Consider the following 19,420-nt stretch of genomic DNA (forward strand, 5'->3'; position numbering starts at 1 on the left):
CTCCTTCTGAACAGTTATTTTTTCCCCGAAAACCTTTTAAGTTTTATTTTAACTTGACGTGCCCCCTCCTGACCACACTAGACAGTCATTGCCCCCAGGTCATTTAAGTTTGACACCACTGCTTCAGTGGAATGATTGTTACACCAGCACCAGCAACTGCCTACTGCCTAGGCTATAGTAAAGATAACCTCCTGCCATGTGTTGTGTATGAAATGAGTCTCTGCGTGTTCATGTGATGATCGCAGCTCAGGACAGAGTGGCAATCACCCAAACATATTTAAATAATAGCAGTCAGAGAGCACAATTGTGCACTTTTTCTTGTGATTCTGCTCACACAGCCTTTTTAAAACATGCACATAATCAGTACCAACTGAACTTTGTAGATGTCTTGAAGATGTTTCACTTCTCATCCAAGATGATTCTTCAGTTTTTAAAGTTAGTGGTGTGAAATGTGGGCAGTGCACACTGTAAATCCAGTGTGTCCTAATGACTGAAACTGCCCTTGAGAGTCAACTACAGTCGGTGGAGAGCTACAGGTTGTTAACAATGTGCTCTTTTGCAGAATGGTGAAATAGCAACATTTTCTGGAAGGCCACGTTTGCCCTGCAAAATATTTGACTTAGGTCAAGAGTCCACCAGTGCAGAATCACAACATGGGCTGTCCATAGCTGCTACCTGCATACAAAAGTGATAGGAATTTTAATGCTATATCTGGTCCTCAGTGGGCTGACTTTCCTGTCAAAGCACAGAATGTGACTATTTGCATGGGAACATCAGTTGTGTAGTTGCCAGGTGAGCTATTGTGCACTTTTCATTTTCAGATGAAAACAAAGTTTAGGGTAAAGATTGATAATTTGTTGGTGCAAACATCAGATGCAAAACAATGACTCCAAGATTATCATTATTTTAATTATTATCTATGTACTATTTAGATGAAGACAGACAACACACTGTGGCCTGAACTAGCTCTGCTTGTATCCCTGCACTTCTTTTTCTAAACGTTCACCATAAAAGAAAATACAAGAAAAAAATAAAAAACAGAGCAACGCCAGAGATGCATCTGTTGACATTTATTTTCAAGTGTCTTTAGAGAAGAAAACAAAGGTGCCATGTCACTCTGACATTTGTGTCACTTTTCAACACATTTTCAACAGTGGTCTGGTCATTACTGCTGCAGAGACAGTGTTGTTCTTTGTTCTTGTCAGGGGGATTCATATAACCATCACTGGCCACTGACATATTGAATAGATTTTATATGAAGCTTCATCAGACCTAGGCCTTTACCAACCCTACACACCTGATACCAAACCTGAAGTTACTGGTGCCTTCAAATGAGGTGTTGTTTACCGTGATCACATGATGAGTACAATTAAATACTTCCCTTATGTCATATTCATAACATTTAACGTAGGACGTTTTTGAGTTGTGGCTTTTTCTTTAAAACCTTCTTTTCCAGTGTGCCCAGAGGCTACTGGCTCATATTCTGTCCCAGCTCATGCCTATCCCTAGTTGACGATTCTCATTTGAAGGCACCCAATACAACTACACTGCACTGTGATTTTTTTTTAGCAGTCAGTGTTTATCTATGGCTGCAATGAGAAGTAGCATCAGTGTATTTTGTCCCCACATGTATGAAATCCCTTTGTAAAGGCTTTTCGCCTCCTCCTGATGATGACAATGATGTTCAATGCCACTGGACAAACTGTGACAATATTGTGCACACTGTGGACATTTCTATGCTCATCCATCAACCTTGGCACATTTAGACCATCATTTGAAGGTTTCGTAGACAATCACTCCACTGGCCTTAAATTAATGTCTGTGTCTCTCTGTCAGACACACAGTTGAGAGAGCTATGTTATCACTCTGTACAGTATATTTATGTTGTGAAGTGAATATCTACTGCAAGACGAAGATACATTTCAACCCACAAAAAAGTTCTCCGCTTTCTGTCGAGGTCAAAGTGCTACTGTATGGAACTGATTCTCTTGATATTGCCTTTGTTTTTGTTCACCTTTTTTCCTTCCTGTAAGTTTACAGTATGTCCAATCTTAACCTGACGTGAAGAGACAGTGACCAAGCTTTTTTGTTTTCTTTAAATATATTTTATTGTAATAGCATCAAACCAATAAAACTCAAAGAAATAAAGCTTCACATGTGTCAGCAGTTATTACTTGACAATTAATAACCTTACAAAAGTTAACTTTGAATTCTCTGGAGCAGCAGGAACATTCACTTATCAGTTTACATTGTCTCATTCTTATTTAGTTGTGTCCAAATCTGTGCTACTTTAGCTTCGCTTTGACAATGACAGGGGATAAAATTGAGGAGAAACAGGTGGAACAGGTGAAAGCAATCAGGGGCGGGGCAGACAATCACAATGGTGTGAAGGAGGTCAGTCTCTGAAACGTGTGGGAAAGGTGAATACAAAATAAAGAGGAAGTGCATATAAAAACAAAACATGAGTGAGTAAACTTAACAAACTTAACAAAAATAAAATATCTTCATGGACGCAGAGCCATCAAATCAAATCAAAAATCTAAATTGGTATGACAATTTTTTTCCGTCCATTTCTTACACTCATTTGACAGAGTTCCACAGCCCAGTATAAATCAGGATTGATAATGTGAACATACACTGAACAACAGCTGAAATCAAAGATCTAAAACATTTTCTATTTACACAAAATCACCATTTCTCTTAAATATTGTTCACAAATCTGTCTAAATCTGTGTTAATGAGCACGAGATAATCCATCTCACCTCACAGGTGTGGCATATCAAGATGCTGATTAGACAGCAGTCAGCATACTGACTGCAGGAATGTCCACCAGAGCTGTTGCCGGTGAATCGAATGTTGCCATAAGCTATCTCCAAAGGCATTTCAGAGAATTTGGCAGAACATCCACCACATCACAACTGCAGACCACACGGACAACTGCTGCAACAATCGCTTTGAAGAACCAAATAATTTCTACACAAACTGTCAAAAACCATCTCAGGGAAGCTCATCTGCATGCTTGTCGTCCTCATCAGGGTCTCGACATGACTACAGTTTGTCGTTGTAACTGACTTGAGAGAGCAAATGCTCACATTCAATGGCGTCTGGCACATTGGAGAGGTGTTCTATTCACGGATTAATCCCAGTTTCCAGTGTTCAGGGCAGCACAACATTCCACAGGCCACAATCAACAACCTGATCAAGTCTATGCGAAGGAGATGTGTTGCACTGCGTGAGGCAAATGGTGGTCACACCACATACTGACTGGTTTTCTATCTCATGCTCACTAACACAAATTTAGACAGATTTGTGAACAATATTTGAGCGAAATGGATTCATTGTGTATATAGAAAATGTTTTAGATCTTTCTTTGAGTTCAGCTCATGAAAAATGGGATCAAAACAAAAGTGTTGTGTTTATATTTTTGTTCAGTGTATATGATTCTGAGCTCATAGTAAGACGATATAAATAAAGATTCAGCACAGTTATGCAATGTCACGTCAAGTTTGTTAAGTTTAGACACTCATGTCTTGTTTACTTATGCACCTTCTGTTTTATTTTGTATTCACCTTTACCCTCTCGTTTCAGAACCTGACTTCCTTCCCTTGTTTGATTTCCCGCCACGGTGATTGTCTGCCCCGCCCCTGATTGTATTCACCTGTTACCACTGCTTAAATAGTCCTGGTCTTCCTGTCATGTTGCCAGTTCGTCTTGTTTGGTTGTTGTTACGTTGTCAAGTTTGTTCATAGCTAGTTGTTCATGTTTCCCTGGTTTAATTTACTCGAGTCGAGATTTGTTTGACCCTCCTTGTGAGCGTTTTTTGTTTATATTCTTATGAAATAAACTTTTGTTAAACTTATCAATGACTTTGAGTCGTGCATTTGAGTCCTCCAGCCTCGTGCCTAAAAGCATAACAAGTTAGTGACTGTACTGCTGCAACTCAGTCACCAGGATCATAATGTATGTTAGATATAGATGCATGTGAGCTCATTTTTCGGGACAAAAAAAAAGGTTATTCATATGTGTAAAATCAATATGATTGGGGCAGAATTCCTAGAAAATGAGAATTATGATAACCATTGACTGGGAAGGTTCAGGCATATGCAGATTAGAGTTAGGAAACAATCCTGTTTTTTCTCTCATAGTATCGCAATCTAACGTCCAGAAAAACACTGTACTCAACAATTTGATCTTTACGGTGGTTCATTGCTTGGCAGACATCTCACATTAATGATTGTTGCCATCACCAACCAATATACAGCAGATGAGAATTTGGTCTCAAATACAAAAGTGTTGATATGCATGTTATTGTGCACATAATGTACATAATAAGATTTGCAGAAAAGCAAAATAGCAGAAAACAACAAACAGGCTGAATGTTATCTATAAGTTGGAACAATGAACCCATTGCATTTTCATATCATTCACAGACAAACAATTGTGTCACAGAAATTATTCCCAACAGCCTTGAACGTGGTATATAAAACAGCTGTCTAGGTAGCTATCAATTGGCTGTTTTGTTTAGTCTGACTTTAGCAACATCACAAATGTAAAAACATGTTGATATGACACATGTGCAACTATCTTCCAGAACTTGTGATTCAATCATTTTATTTGGTACATAATGTACAGAAATATTTTGCAGATAAGTAAAACAGCAACATTTGTTTTCTGGCAGACTACCAGCGTTCAGGTAGAGCAACAATGAACTCAACTTTCCATGTTCATACCATACATTGCAATATAATACAATTCATCCATTGTAGCTAAGAACTCGAGCTTAGCCTTCAACAGGTTTTATAAAAGACCTAGCTAGCTAGCTAGCTATCATTCAGCCATTTTTTTTAGCCGTGTCTGACTTTAACAACACTGTAGGAGATCAGTGTATGTTTTTTTCTTTACACATCATCACTTCATGCGTGCAGCAGAGGCACAGAGACGTATGTACTGCTGTTTTGCTGAGTTTAACACAGGGCTTTTACAACAAGAAAAGCAAAGCAATTGCCTCGGTCTATGAGCTGAATAACCCACAACCATCACACTCACACCTATGAATAGTGTCCAGTTAACTCAGTTGTCCAGTTAACCTAATCCCCATCTGCAGGTTTTTGGGCTGAGAGAGGAAGCCGGGGTGCCCATGCGCATACATGGAGAAACAAAACATGCAAACTCCATACAAAAAGGCCTGGTGACCTTCTTGAGAGTCAAAGACGCTTTCCAGTAAGGCCTAAAATCTAAACGATGACTATAGGACAATATGTCATTAACCATTAGTTTGAAAGCATGAGGTCAGAAGAAAGAGAAAGAAGACTAATATTAAAATGAGTTAAGTGTTTTATAGACAAATCCAGCTGCAAATTATTCCCTTTATCTAATGGCTTGTGGCTCTCTACAAATACATTTGGGAGAGCATTATTCAAAAGTTACAGAAAACATATCACATTTAGCAGAAAATACAAAAAAGGGGACACTTAAACGGCACTGCAATTCAATAAATAAAGTACTATGCCATAAACTGATGTGGTTGTAACTTATTAGCTTGCTGACAGAAGAGTGTAATTGATGTTACAGAGCAGATACAATATACAGTAGATTAAAAAATGATGAACATGCTGCTTCTCACTGGTGAACTGTCCTACGTGTACCATGATGCCTTTGGCTCCAGCTCCCTCTATCACCTTCATGTGGAGGATAAAGAGGAAGGAAATGGATAGATGGATGGAAGGACGCTGGTTTTTGCTGACCCAGGAACTTGTCATTCAAAGACATTCTTTATAAAGTAAAGGTTTGTGTTTTTCTTCTACAACAAAAATTGATTTTATCGCTACTGTTGGAGCAGGAGATAAGGGAACAACATGAAAAGGTAAAGTGTTCATTCAAATCGCATAGAGAAGCCAGTAATTGCAGGGATGGCTGTATTGCTGGCTTGTGTATTGTGGTACTTTGCTGGATTCATCTATATGTGCTGATAAGATCATGTTTAATGGATATCTATCAACTTCTGTCCTTAGTGGGTGCATGTGAGCAATAATAGTTACTGCAATAATAATGAAAAGTACACATACATCTACGCTGACAGACTCAGTGTGCGTAGAGTGTAGTTTTATTGAAGCACATACACTGTACCTCAAAATGCATTTCCTGACTACAAAGAGTAATCTACTGAGTATACTTTTAATGGAAATAGCTCTAGTCTACTGTACAGGCTCCAATGCAACCAGTTCACAGTGAGGTCTGTGGATGTACACAGAACAGTACACAGAATGATGGTATAGGTTTTTTGAAGTGTGGTTCGACTGTGTTCACCCCCTGCACCAAAAAACAGACCAAGACACTGTTGCTCACTCTCAGTGAAAGCATGGCACACCGAAAACATTCACTTCTGCTTGAGAATATATTCACCACTTTTTCTCGCCATTAGACAACTTTGTCCAAGAGGAAACCAAAGTTTCAGCAAATTGTAAACCTGCACCAAAGTCCATACCGAAAATGAGTGATTTTACATGTACATACATTACACAGCATACATAAGCTGTTGATCCACTGCTGCTACCTTTGGTAAAATCAAATGTGCTACTTTGTGACTTCAGTGTTTGAAATCCTTCATTCAGATTTACCTCACACAAACTTACCAAACAAGACAGCAGAATCCAGCAGCACCTGTGTCCCTGTGAGCTAAAACACTGCTTTACTCTATGGACTTTGGTGTGCAAACTGTTGTATAATGAGTAAATAAAACACATTCTCAAGATACCATAGAGTGTTGAGTGATTAAAATGTTTTTGTGCGTTTGTGTCCCCACTGGCAGCCATGTTTTATGTGAGCATCCATGTCTCAAGTTAGGTGTCCCTCACAGTGTAACCACACTTCATAAAACCTGAACTATCCCTATAAAAATGACATTGATTTGTACTGACTGCCCAGCACAGTGGGTGTGTCGGTCATTCACTTCCTCAGGTGGGATTTGTGGATTGTGTGTGTCCAGTTCTTCCTTCTCTCCAAGCTGAGTAACATGATCCACCTCCACTGGCAGTTCAACAGCCTGCAGTTAAATAAAGGGAAAGCCATTAGCTATGACTCTGGTTTTAATCTGATGTGTGATGTTTTCTTTTACATCACAGAGTATTTGTGTTTGAAGGAGGAAAAACAAGATGGAAGGGAGGGCGAGAGTGAGAGAGCAGGTGTTGGAGTGCTTAATGGCTGATAGCATGAATAGGCAGCTCTGTCGATTCCTGATTAAGGGAATGAACTTCCCCTTTGTCTTGGTGGTCAACAATGACCACCCAGCAGCAGCAGCACTCAGCACATAGACGTCTCTCAGGCGTTTGTCGCAGATGGAAAAACGTTCAACGAGTGTGTTTTCAAACTTTTCTCTTGCAAATGCCAGGCAATTTAGAGCCAGTGACAGTGACTTAACCCTATGGAAATATGGGGGACCATCTGTTGTGTTCGCCTGCACATTCAATTCAACAAAAGACACTGGGGGCAGTTTTTCACACTGGCCTAATGCTGCATTTTACACAGGTAAAAGGAGACAATCAATGAAATCTACTGCTGCTTTAGTTTTTTTTTTGTTTTTTTTTGCTCTGACCAATTCCCTTCTTATACTTGTGTGCACAAGTTCTTTTTGTTTAGACTGAGCCCGTGAATGGACAATATGTTCTACAAACATTGACAGCCTTAAAGAAATATCCAAGAATTACTCTAACAATGTGTGGAAACACGATCCATCATCTTCCATGTCACTAAGAAATATATGTCATTCATTTTGTTTGGTTTAATGTTTTATTTTATATGCTTTGTTAGTCTGTGTTTTCCCTTCATAATTTAAAATCAGATTTTAAAAAAGAGAAAGAGAGAGGTGGGTCACACGGTTACATGGTGGCTAGTATTGTTGCCTCACAGCATAAGGGTCACCAGTTTGAATCCCTGTTTGACCAAGGGATTTACTGTGAGGAGTTTCATGCGGAAGAAGACATTCCCCAAAATCATGCCTTGTCTATTTCAAAAAGTCAAAGAAAAACATTGTTTATGTTCTGTTTCCGTGTGAATAGGGCCTTAGTCTCTTTCCTTTTTTAAGCCAAGTTTCTTCAGTTGATTCAGTGTTCTTATGCTGCAACCATTTATGGAATAATGGTTTTTATCAATATCGCCGCCCAAACAATTCCCACCTACCGTACCCTTAATATTGCTCGACAACATAGTCAATTATCTTTTTACACAAAACTATCCAGTGAAACCATGATCATTCTTTTCATAACCAGGTGCTTTCTGCGCTTAATCACAACCAGGAAATGGTTATTATTACATATATATATATATTATTATTACCCTATTATATAGTTCTTTCTTTATAGGTATAACTTGTTTCTATTTCTTTCAACTATGTTGAAAACCAAATAGCATAATGATTACATCCTTATTATTCCCTCCCCATTTCATTGTCTATGAGTGGCTTCAGTTATTAATAATAATAATAATAATAATAATAATAATAATAATGATAATAATATGTTTTAATAGACCTATATAGTGTATTATCTAATCATTGTTGCAGCATTCTGTCACAAAGCGGCAGTTATGTTAGTTTAGTTGGTGTGGGTAGTTAGGATTTTTCGGTTTTGTTATGTCACTTCCTGTTTTATTTTGGTGATGGGTTTCCTCTGTCTGTGTTCACTGTCTCTGTCCTCACCACACCCTGTTGATTAGTAATCACTTGCACCTGGTGATAATTACCCCTGCACCTTTAAAAAGCTTCACTCTCCCCTCGTCAGTTGTCAGTAATGAGTATTCAGAGAAGACCAAGTTACTGATTCCAGCATTTGTGCCTCGTAGTTTCCCCGTTCATGCTAGTATCGCGGCAAGGCTGTCGTTTTGTTTTCAGTTTTTCACAGCAAGGCTGTAGTTTTATTTTTTGTGTTTTTGAGTAGTTTTTTGAGCCTGTTTGCTCCCTCCCTGAGTTTTGTTTTGACCTCTGGTCAACTTTTCATTTTGCTTATCCAAGCAAATAAACCTTGTTGAAACCTGCTTCTGTTCTCCTGCAATTGAGTCCAAAAATCCTGACTCATTCTTCATAATACAAATGTTGTGACTGGGTGTGGGAGGGGCAGCAGCAGCAGCAACTCTGATTCACCTGCACAGCTGCACCTGATTTTGGTTAATTGAGCTGCTACTATTTAAGTGCACCTGTTGCTCCAGACTGGGTCGGATCTTTTGTTTGTGTAGAGAGAAAGTGCCACTCTATTTGTTCCCTGGTGAAAAGATTATCTAGTCTTCCGTGTGGTTATTTTGTGATCAAGTTTTATCGGGCAAGTGCCTCGCTTTTGGTTTTGTTCTTATTGCAGTGTCCAGACCTGCTCAACCCAGACTTTTTCCCTGGTGTCTTTTGTGGCTTTCGTAAGCCTGTTTATGTTATTTTGTTAGCACCTCTGGTGTGGGAATAAATCCTTTTTTTTTTTTTTCACTTTTACCTGGCTGTCTGAGTTTACATTTTTGGGGTCCCATTTTTTTTGGGGTCACAAATCTGACACAGTGGTATCCTTTTAAATAATTATAAGTTGTTTCTCCTCTCTCCTGTTTATGTGTGTATGCATGGGTCACAGTTTCCTTTAAGGACAGCAACTTTTCTGCTGTTGGGTTTTTATAAATCTTAAACTTTGCATAGAAATTGTGTTTCACTTATTTTGTGTGCAAGAGAGTTGAGGTTGAGATGGTTTGGTCACGTGCAGAGGAGCGATAGTGATTCTATTGAACAAAGGATGTTAAAGATGAAGCTGCTGGGTGGGAGGAAAGAGAACAGAGAAAGTCACAGAGAAAGTCCATAGATGTTGTGAAGGAGGACATGAGGACATTTGGTGTGACAGAAGACTACACAAAGGAGAGGACAAGATGGAGGTAGATGATCTACTATGGCGACCCCTAAAGGGAGAAGCCAAAAGAAGAAAAAAAAACTTTGTACCTGATGGTTTGAATGCAGTCAGCTGCACCACCTTTTTAAAAAAACAAAGAGTCTGAGTATGATGTATGGCAACACACTCTACGGTGACAAAGCAACAACTGTACATGTTCCTTACTTGGTTCCCTGATGCAGGTTTAAGAGAGAAACTCACAAAGCTGTCCTTTCTGAAACTCTCTGAAAGACAAAAACAAACAAGGTTGTTTAAGGACCTAAGACATTTGTTTGAGACAAGCAACAGTAAAAAAACAATACAAAGAAAATGTTATACAAAAAAGAAGTACATACAAAAACAAACATTGTGAATTATATGAATTCGGAATATGAAACTTTAATTCTCTGCCTTTGTTCAGCTTCATCACCTCACGATTCACAGTCATGGAGGACCGCGCGAGTGGCAGAAACAGTAGTATCATTATTATAGAATTATAATATAATAAACATATTGTAGAATGGAATATCCATTTAAGTGATTGATCAGGTTGTCTGGGGGTACTGACACATTCCATGGTGTGAGTGCCCTCTGGACCAAGAACCAGCCTGAGACAGAATAAAACCGCCACCACTTAACTGGGGTCCTTTTTTTTCTATTTAGAAACTATGCCTGATTGAGTCTACAATATCTTATCTCACTGTAACAGACTTTTTCCATTCGAAACTGATGTCTGTAAACTCTTTCCTCTCCCACACAAAAGTCCATAAAGATGTCAATTTTTGTAAATATTTCATATAATACTGGAGTCAATGTGATGTGTCTTATACTGAGACAAACATGGAAAGACAAACTATTTTCCTTAAATATTACAAACCTGGAATATGATTTTAATTTGTCAAATAAGATATTATTTCTACAACAATAGTTGCAACAATGTAAGAAGTGGTTTCTTAAAATTTCTCTTTAATCCACAAAAATAATAATGAAATAATATGAAGAATTACCTGAGATTACTTGGATAAAAAGCTTCAAAATTACATCTAATAAAATTATAATTCTATTTTATTTATTTAGTATTGTTTGCATTTGTGTTGGGTTTACAATTATCCAGGCTCCACCAAACCTGTTCTCATGTTGTTTTAATAAAGTTTTACAACTTTATTAAAGTTGTAAAACTTCCTTTAAAACTTTAATAATGTTCTCAAATGCGCATGAAAATGAGTCGACAATTTGTGTGGCAGGGTCTCGGAGCACCTGGAGATCCCCAGTCAGAGTGAGATGATGTGGCCAGAGAAAGGGAAGTCTGGGGCTCCATGCTAGAGCTGCTACCCCCACGACCCAACCTCGGATAAGCGGTTGATAATGATGGATGGATGGACATCAGGTAAATTCCTGACTAGACTTTTTTGATTTTCACATAACATACAATTTCACTGTGTGGGAATTAAGCATTGGACTCATTCCTCAGACTCAGACTCATTGTTTACTTTGGTTCCACTTTAAATAAGCTTCAAAACAGCAAGCTAACACTCGCCAGTTTCTGTTCCCGCACAACTATGGAGGTACATGGTATGTATTTATAGTGCCTTTCTAATGACCACTCATAGTGTTTTACACAGACTTGCATTCAGTTTCTACAGTGCAGTTTTTACCTTTTCATACATTCACATTCAAGTGTATCTACAGTATATACAGCACTATTTTCTGTCACACACCCATCACCAGAGAGCAATTTAGGGGTTTAGTGTTTTGCCCAAGGACACTTGAGCACACAGTATAAAGCAGCCACTGATCAAACTGATGATGACCTGCTCTATCTACTAAGCCACAATAATTTTCAACACAAAGTCTTATTTTTCTACCTGGAAAAGATTCCAGACCATTTTTTGTGATATAATGTATCATGTATCGTGACCTTTACTCCAAATTCCAGTTTTTATTAAGTTTATTTCTTAGAACAGATGGAAATGAAATACATGTAACATTCAGATAGATTCAGTTTGTCATCTACACTCAGTGGGAATTTCATTAGTTACACCTATTCAACTGCATGCTGACACAAATATCTAATCAGCCAATCACAGGGGACGGTTGACAAGATAAGAAAACTATGATATTTTATTTATATTGTCCTGTCCTAAACAGGTGCTTTTTCACTTAAGCTTAACCACATTCATAAGCAGGAAATGGTTATTATCACCATTTTATAAAAAAAGGACCCCAGTTAAGTGGTGGACCCCATGACCTCACCTGTATCACTGGTGTGCAGAAATGTACAATGGCAACATGTGATCCTGTTGTTGCTGTTTTGAAAAGCAAAACCTTTTCACCCTGGCTTTTGCCTTCATGAACTCTTCTTCCTTCATTTTAGGAACCAACACCAAACATTTTTATTCTAACCTTAAGTCTCTTTTTCTGTTCGTAATTTCTATTATACGATTCATTTTATTTGACCATGCTCTAGTTTATCTTATCCTCCATTGCTTATAGTACTACTTTTATTTATTTGCTTTCTTACTTTTATGTATAGATTTACTACGTTCCATTTTATCTGTTTATCTTTTAGTACAATTTTATAGGGCTTTTCCATTATGCAGTTTTAGCAGTAGTCGGTCCCACTCGACTTGAGTCTCGACAACTTATTTTTGCTTTTCCATTAGGAATAGTACCTGGTACCTGATGCTTTTTTGGTACCTGCTCTGGCGAGGTTCCAAGTGAGCTGAAACAATACTAAAATGTGACATCAACAGACTGCCGGCCACTGATTAGCAGATAGTGTTGTTGTCACTGGAAGAGTCATGAGCATGACTATTCACACAAGTATTAAACTCGGCATTTTTAATAACTGACAAGAGCGTTACAGCAAGCATACATGGCTCATGTTCACAAAAAGCAGCAAGTACACCATCACCTCACTGTTCTCCATGTGAGGGCACTCAATCTTCCAGCTCTGTGAGAGTGGTGGGAGAATCAACTCACTGCAATCAGGTGTGTGGCACTGATTGGCGTTGATTAAGCCCAGGTGTGGGGAGTGTTCATATACCCTCTGTGTCGACTCATTGTCACCACCTTCAGAGGTAGTGAGAGGTTCTCCCTGTGGCGTCTTAAGTTGTTGGAGTATCTATAAACTCAGGACTTTGTGTAACTTGTGGTGCTGCAGTTTGTTGTGACTTCAGCCTTTTGGGTTATCAAAGGTCTTTGCCTTTCGTTTCGTGTTTTCTGGGTCTCCTGGACAGTTCTGGTTTTGAGTCAGCCGCTTGGCGGTGGTGGATTAGCTAATCATTTTATTGCCTTATTTCATTAAGGAACCCTGTAGTGGCTCTATACAGTTTTGTTGCCTTTTTTTCCTATCTATCACTATTGCGATTTTGTGGTTATCCCTCTGGGATAACTTTGAGACACTCCTGTGTCCGCACCAGCTGTCAGTGACATCTGATATCTGTTAGCCCACAGGACATAAACTATTGTAGCAGTTTGAGCAATGTTTATCAATAAAAGGTCTAGGCACCCTGAGGGTTCCCGAAGAAAAATAAAACGAAATATGAATTTACATTTCATAAAAATGAAAAACAAGAAAGTTAATATACTTAAGAGTTAGAAGGATCATATATATATATATATATATATATATTCCTAATATCAAATCAAATACATTTAAGTGGCTCTGTGATGTAGTGTGGATGAATCAGTCTATTACTGAATGAGCTGATGATGTGCTAACTCTCAGCTAGTTGCTAAATCATTAGCATCACAGTCAGTACTTCATACACAAAGCTATGTCACTCACTCATTATTCAAGCACATCAGGTTGGATTGTTATTCATATTAATCTATGGTCACATGCTCCTGTTACATACGATCATCTCATTGAAATGATGTGCACATCATTTGCATTTTAGCACTTGAACTTGATATCACCACACCCCAACTTGGAATCGAATCACAGTGAACAAACATGTTGTGTACATATTGGATAAAGTGGTAGATAGTGGATGTACAATTACTGGAATCATACAGAAAATAAATATACAGACAAGAGGACACATTTATTTTGTGTTATGACTATTTTTTTACCTTTCATGATGACAGGTGAGGCTCTGACCTCACGTCCCTGCTTATAAATAACGTTTGATTGATTGATATTAACTTGAACATTACAAGTCAGATATAGCTGACTTGTAATGTTCAAGTTAATATCAATGAGCATTGGTCATGAAGCCCTACCATTCTTGATGACCAAAGAGGCAGATGTTGAACTGGGGGGTCCGGAGGTCTCGCTGGTCTCAGGGCTGGAGGTTGGGTGACTGCGGCACCAGGAGGAAGTTATTGGTGCCCTTTGGGAAGGCAGGAAGCTGGTTGGCTGGGAACAGTTCTGAAAATAAATCACAACTCAATTGTGAAATTGACTAATATCCTGAAAAAAAATAAAATGCATGAAGGAAAAGTTTCAATAAAATATATATGTGGGTTGTATTATGTTGAATTATATTTTCTGCATGGACCTGATCCATGTGTGCTTCTTCCTCACCGTGAAAGATAAGGCCTTTCTCTTCTCTTTGATCCTCTTTATAGCATTCCTCACCTAAATTAGAAGCAGTGTTTACACCCATTGGTTTGTCTAAAAGGCTGGAAGCCTCACGTACTGCAGAAAGTTACATTCTAATATTCTGCCACAGTAGTGACAGAGCTGAATGCCTTCTTACCTCACTGTTGTAAACAGCATACACTAAGAAGATGTACAGGCCCTGCAGAGAGGAGACACAAACAAACAAACACAACAAAAGCATGAATGTGAAGGAAAAACAAATAGCACTCTTAATGCATTCTGCTTTTAGTGACAATATAAATCTTCACCAAGTCCATTTGGTGCTTTGCTCTGACATCTGAGACTAACAAAATAGTTTATATAAAAAGAGAACCACATATTGCAAAAATTCCCTCTTATACTCTCTATCTGTGTGGGTTTTCTACTCCCTTCTGGCACAGACTTCAGTTAGATGCAGCAGGGAGTGGCACTCAAACATCAGCCAAACTCAGAATGCTGTATATCCAAACTGGATGAGGAAAAATCAGTCTTCATTGTCTGTTTTAACATGCAGTCTGCAGTAGGAATTGGATACAGTTGAATACTGTAGGTCAAATGGCACCACAATAGATGCAAATCTCATTTAAACTGAAATTTGTGTCACTTTTAAACCACTCATTTTTCCCATATCAAACATCTTGGCACACACGAGTTATTCATCCACAGTTGCCTCCATGTGTAATTCAGTGACGTGATTTGAGGTTCATGACTGGGGAGGTACTCGTTGGATGTACAATATGAACCTAACATAGAAGCTTATGTTTCAGTTTTGAGCCTAATTGAAACATTAAGTTGTTTTAAAAGCTCTTAATTATGCTTTAATAAATTCCACACTGTTTAACAATATAATAGTAAGAGAAACTAAAGAACATTTATTAAAATAATATTTCATTTGTTTTGTTTTGGATAATCTCCCTTTTGTAATTTAAAAACTCTTACCTTTATATGTGTATATATATTGTAAATCCATGCGCCTAATCCTTCAAAATATCTAACCCTAACCCTCAGAGTGTTTATCATGATAGCAGCAATGCTTAACAAATTCATGTCAGTACCTCATACAACCTCACTTTAAAACCTAAACTACCACCAAAAGGTCATCCCGGTAATCGAAGAGAAAACCTTCATCAAGACCATATAGAGACATTATATATAAGTACATAAGTCACTGAGTGCAGAACTGAGCCGCTTTCAGCAGAACTTGTACATTTATTTTCATTGTGTTGAGAGAGTAGTGGCCCGTCACATTAACAGAAAAGCTGTTCTATTGATTTGTTCCTGTTACACAGAAAACTGAGGGCTCAAAGCAGCACAATAAAATGGTGTTCTAAACATATAAAACACCATATATAATTTACTGATAAACCTCTTTTATAAGCACATTTATAAACCAGGTACAGATTTGAAAACAATCTGACATTTTCAAGGTTCCTTAAATGACAATACATTCCTGTACCATTCACCTTTTCATCACCTTTTCACCCAATCCCAGCTAACACAGGGTGAGAAGTTGGGTAAATCCTTAACAGAGTGCCAGACCATCGCAGGTTCAACACACAGACACAAACAACCATTCACACCTATGGTCAATTTACAGAGACCAATGAACCTCTGGATTTTTTTGGACTGTGGGAGGAAACTGGAGAACGCAGAGAAAACCCCCACACACAGGAACATGCAAACTCCATGCAGAAATGTCCTCTGTGTTTTTGTGCAAGCAAGTGGTAGCAGTGGTAGCCACTACTCTGCTATGTGGCCTTGGGTTGCCAAATAAATTTCCAAAATATTGGCCAGCCTCTTGCTTAGGATTTATTAAATAACTTTTAAAAAATTAATTTGCAATTCACCTCTCAAACACGAATATCTCGGAAAAGTCTGGCATATTTATTCAAAATCATATTAACTATTGCACAAAATGGCAGTCAAAAATGTCTGAATATTTAAATATGTATATTTTTTGCTCTTGACTCTCTTGTCATGATTTTTATAAATAAAATAAGTCACGGTAATTTGTCCTATTTAAGAAAAGGGTCCCAATATGACACAAATATTTTTGTGGAGTATGGATGTTTATTTTTTATATGCAAAGTGCCTTGAGATGATAACATAGCTTGTGATTTGGTGCTATAAAAATAAAATAGATTTTATTGGTTTGTATATGTTTAAAATCTAAAGGGGTGACTGAACGGGGCAGCCCGTGTCCAAGTGGAAAGGGAACTTGACTCGTAACCAGAGGGTCGCCGGTGGCAGCCCACTGCTCCTAATTCTAGGATGGGTCAAAATGCAGAGGAATACTTTCCCTAAGGGGATTAATAAAAACTAACTTTAACTAGGTGAAGGTTGTTTTGTGTGAGCATTTTGTTAGAATACATGGCTAAGATCCGTTTTTCTTTGTGTTCCTCACTGGCAGCCGTGGGTGAGCGTCCGTGTTTCAGACTGGTTTCTGGTAAGGTGGCAAAGTCAGCATCGACTGATGCCACAACAATAAAAGCAAAAAAAAACAAACATTGACTATCCCTTTAATTGCACCTGTTACAGCCTCTGGCCTGCTCTCTCTGTAAGCTTTAAGCCTGTGATTTGATTAGAGAGTAAAAACAAAGTGGGCTTTGTGGTTTCCCACTTGTCATTGGACCAGGTGGGTGGAGTCAAACCTCCAGTGATCTAACCAAGTGAAGGAAGCTACAGGAAGTGAGTCTGAGAGTCAGAGATTTGTGCTGAGCAGCACTTTGTTGTATTCTGAGAGGTGAGGAAATTGAGCACAGGTTTATAGAAGAACTGATCCTGTCTATGCACCATGGTACTGTACAGACCTGACTTCAAGACTCGGTCCCATCGAGGGTCTTTTTATTTGGAGTTTGGTGGACTGGTGTGGCTACGCAACCCTCATGTGCAGGATAAAGTGGTAGACAATGAATGAATTATCATCATGAGTGTATCAAAAGGACGTCACCTTATACCAGTGTCAAAATGTTTGTTTACTTCTCTTGACTTAATAATTTTTTTAATTAATTGTAGCTAAGTAAACACAAGAGAAGCATATTTTATTCATGTTCTTAACTATGAACCTGTGATGTGTTATGTTTGTCATAAAAGAAAAAAAAAACATTTCTGCTCTTTTATGAAATATGTACTTGATGGTAAGCAGTGATAGATTTGCACTCAGACTCTGACTTCATGGCCCACAGACGTACAGTACCTGCACTGTAATAAGGTAAATATAGTATATGTCAATTGTATAAAATATACTTGATTATTGTAGTCAGCCAAGGAATTACAAAGTAATGGGTACATTATACACATACTACCTATTTATTAAGAGTAACAACTGTTTATAGAAAAATAGGGTAAAATATACCCAGAAGCTCTGAGTCCTGTGCTCCAAATTGTGCATGCGTCAGACGGTTTGACTGAGCGGGACATAGGGAAATCTCAACCGCCAACTTCCTCCGGCTGCCGGCATCTGTCGAACTTCGTGGGGAAAGGTAAGCTATTTGCATAAGCCTACTGATGTGTATAATAGCGCAAATGCAAGCTATATTTTATGAAATTATGAGATATTCCACGTCACTTGTATTCGGCGTGCATCTGTGTTATTACGTGGCATTACTTGAACTTAAAATTTGAACTACCTGCATGCTTGCGTACTGCTCACGTGTGTCTGTTAAAGTTTAGCATTACTTCTTGAGTTTCATTTTTATAATCGGTACATAATCATGTAAACTAGGTATGCACTGATTAATCGGCCGGTGACCGGAATTGGCCGTTTTTCACGTGGTCGCCCGTGACTGGTGACCGGTGATATGCTGATTTTATGCCGGTCAAAAGTTAGTAATTATTTATCTGTTAACCTGTTCCATTTCTTTTACAGACATTACATGACTGAAAAATTAGTTGTATCTACTATGTTAGAATTTTATGTTAAAGAAAAGACAGACAAAATAAATCTCTCCCTGTGCTGTAAAGTGGTTTGAAAAAATGAAATTCATGCCAATTGGTATTGGCAGGTCAAACTTCATGAATAATCGGAAATAGGAATCGTCCCAAAAAATGGCAATTGGTGCATCCCTAACGTAAACATAGTGCACATCTTTTCCAGTCAATCGTCATGAAAACATAATGCTTATCCAGTTGTGCTGAGTTTTGACAGAGAAGTTGGTTTGGACCAGAGTGAAAACAAACATGTGTACAAGCTGTGAGATGAAATGAAGTATCACTGTATCCCACCAGTATGTGTGAAAACAGCCACTGTGGCTGCACTGTGCTTAAGTTTTTAAAGGAATTGTTTTTTATAGGCCAGTCAGATACAGGCCTGTATGTTATTCATGAGTTGGGTCAAGTAAAACAATACATATTTTCATAATTTTCTAATAGATTTATTCTTTTAAGCATGAATATTAATTTATGCAACTGCAATGCCTTTATTTTAGTGAATAAAGTGTCATGTATAACGGGTTGTTTCTGGGGGACGCTGCTCTGAGTTTAAAGAAAACATATGCAGGATATTTACCTTATGTTTAATTTCTATCTTCATTAAATAGCTTCAGACTAATTGCAATGTTTGATAAATGCCTTGTAACAGAGCCTCTGACAGATATGACAACACAAATACACACATCGTAACATGTAATTGTAATTTATAAATCGATATAAGTCGTGTTTTGATAAACATTATATTTCCAATTAATTATTTAACTTGTAAGCCATGTAATAAGCGGGATAATGTATAGTTAGTTGGTTGTTATTATTATTTCTCCATAACAACTTCCGTACTGTATTTGTCTGCCTCGATACATGTCTGATAATTTTTCTTGTGTAATATCTTAGTGTTTTTGTTCTTTCAGTTATTGGTCACACATAAAAAGAGTCACTTTTTTTGTGGACCCTCTCTAATGTTTGTCCTCTCTTCAGGTCCTCTCGTCTGTCCTACCCCAAGTCTGATAGATCA

General features: G+C 38.0%; 1 protein-coding gene across 3 annotated transcripts in view; it reads right to left on the minus strand.

The window, feature by feature from the left end:
* Nucleotides 1-4,594: 4,594 nt before the first annotated feature.
* Nucleotides 4,595-19,420, minus strand: part of adgrd2 (adhesion G protein-coupled receptor D2) — a 65,507-nt gene continuing 50,681 nt past the window's right edge. For 2 of the 3 annotated variants that reach the window (XM_044026090.1, XM_044026089.1), the window contains 6 exons: nucleotides 14,594-14,635; nucleotides 14,419-14,472; nucleotides 14,115-14,262; nucleotides 10,074-10,132; nucleotides 9,959-9,989; nucleotides 4,595-7,042 (listed from right to left, as the gene is read on the minus strand). In XM_044026090.1, the coding sequence (XP_043882025.1) occupies nucleotides 7,035-7,042; nucleotides 9,959-9,989; nucleotides 10,074-10,132; nucleotides 14,115-14,262; nucleotides 14,419-14,472; nucleotides 14,594-14,635 (342 nt within the window). In that variant the 3' untranslated portion in view covers nucleotides 4,595-7,034. The remainder of the gene's footprint in view (nucleotides 7,043-9,958; nucleotides 9,990-10,073; nucleotides 10,133-14,114; nucleotides 14,263-14,418; nucleotides 14,473-14,593; nucleotides 14,636-19,420) is intronic. The other variant, XM_044026091.1, reaches the window with a different exon arrangement.

This window comes from Solea senegalensis, linkage group LG5 (genome assembly GCF_019176455.1).
Source record: "Solea senegalensis isolate Sse05_10M linkage group LG5, IFAPA_SoseM_1, whole genome shotgun sequence".
Classification (NCBI taxonomy): Eukaryota; Metazoa; Chordata; class Actinopteri; order Pleuronectiformes; family Soleidae; genus Solea; species Solea senegalensis.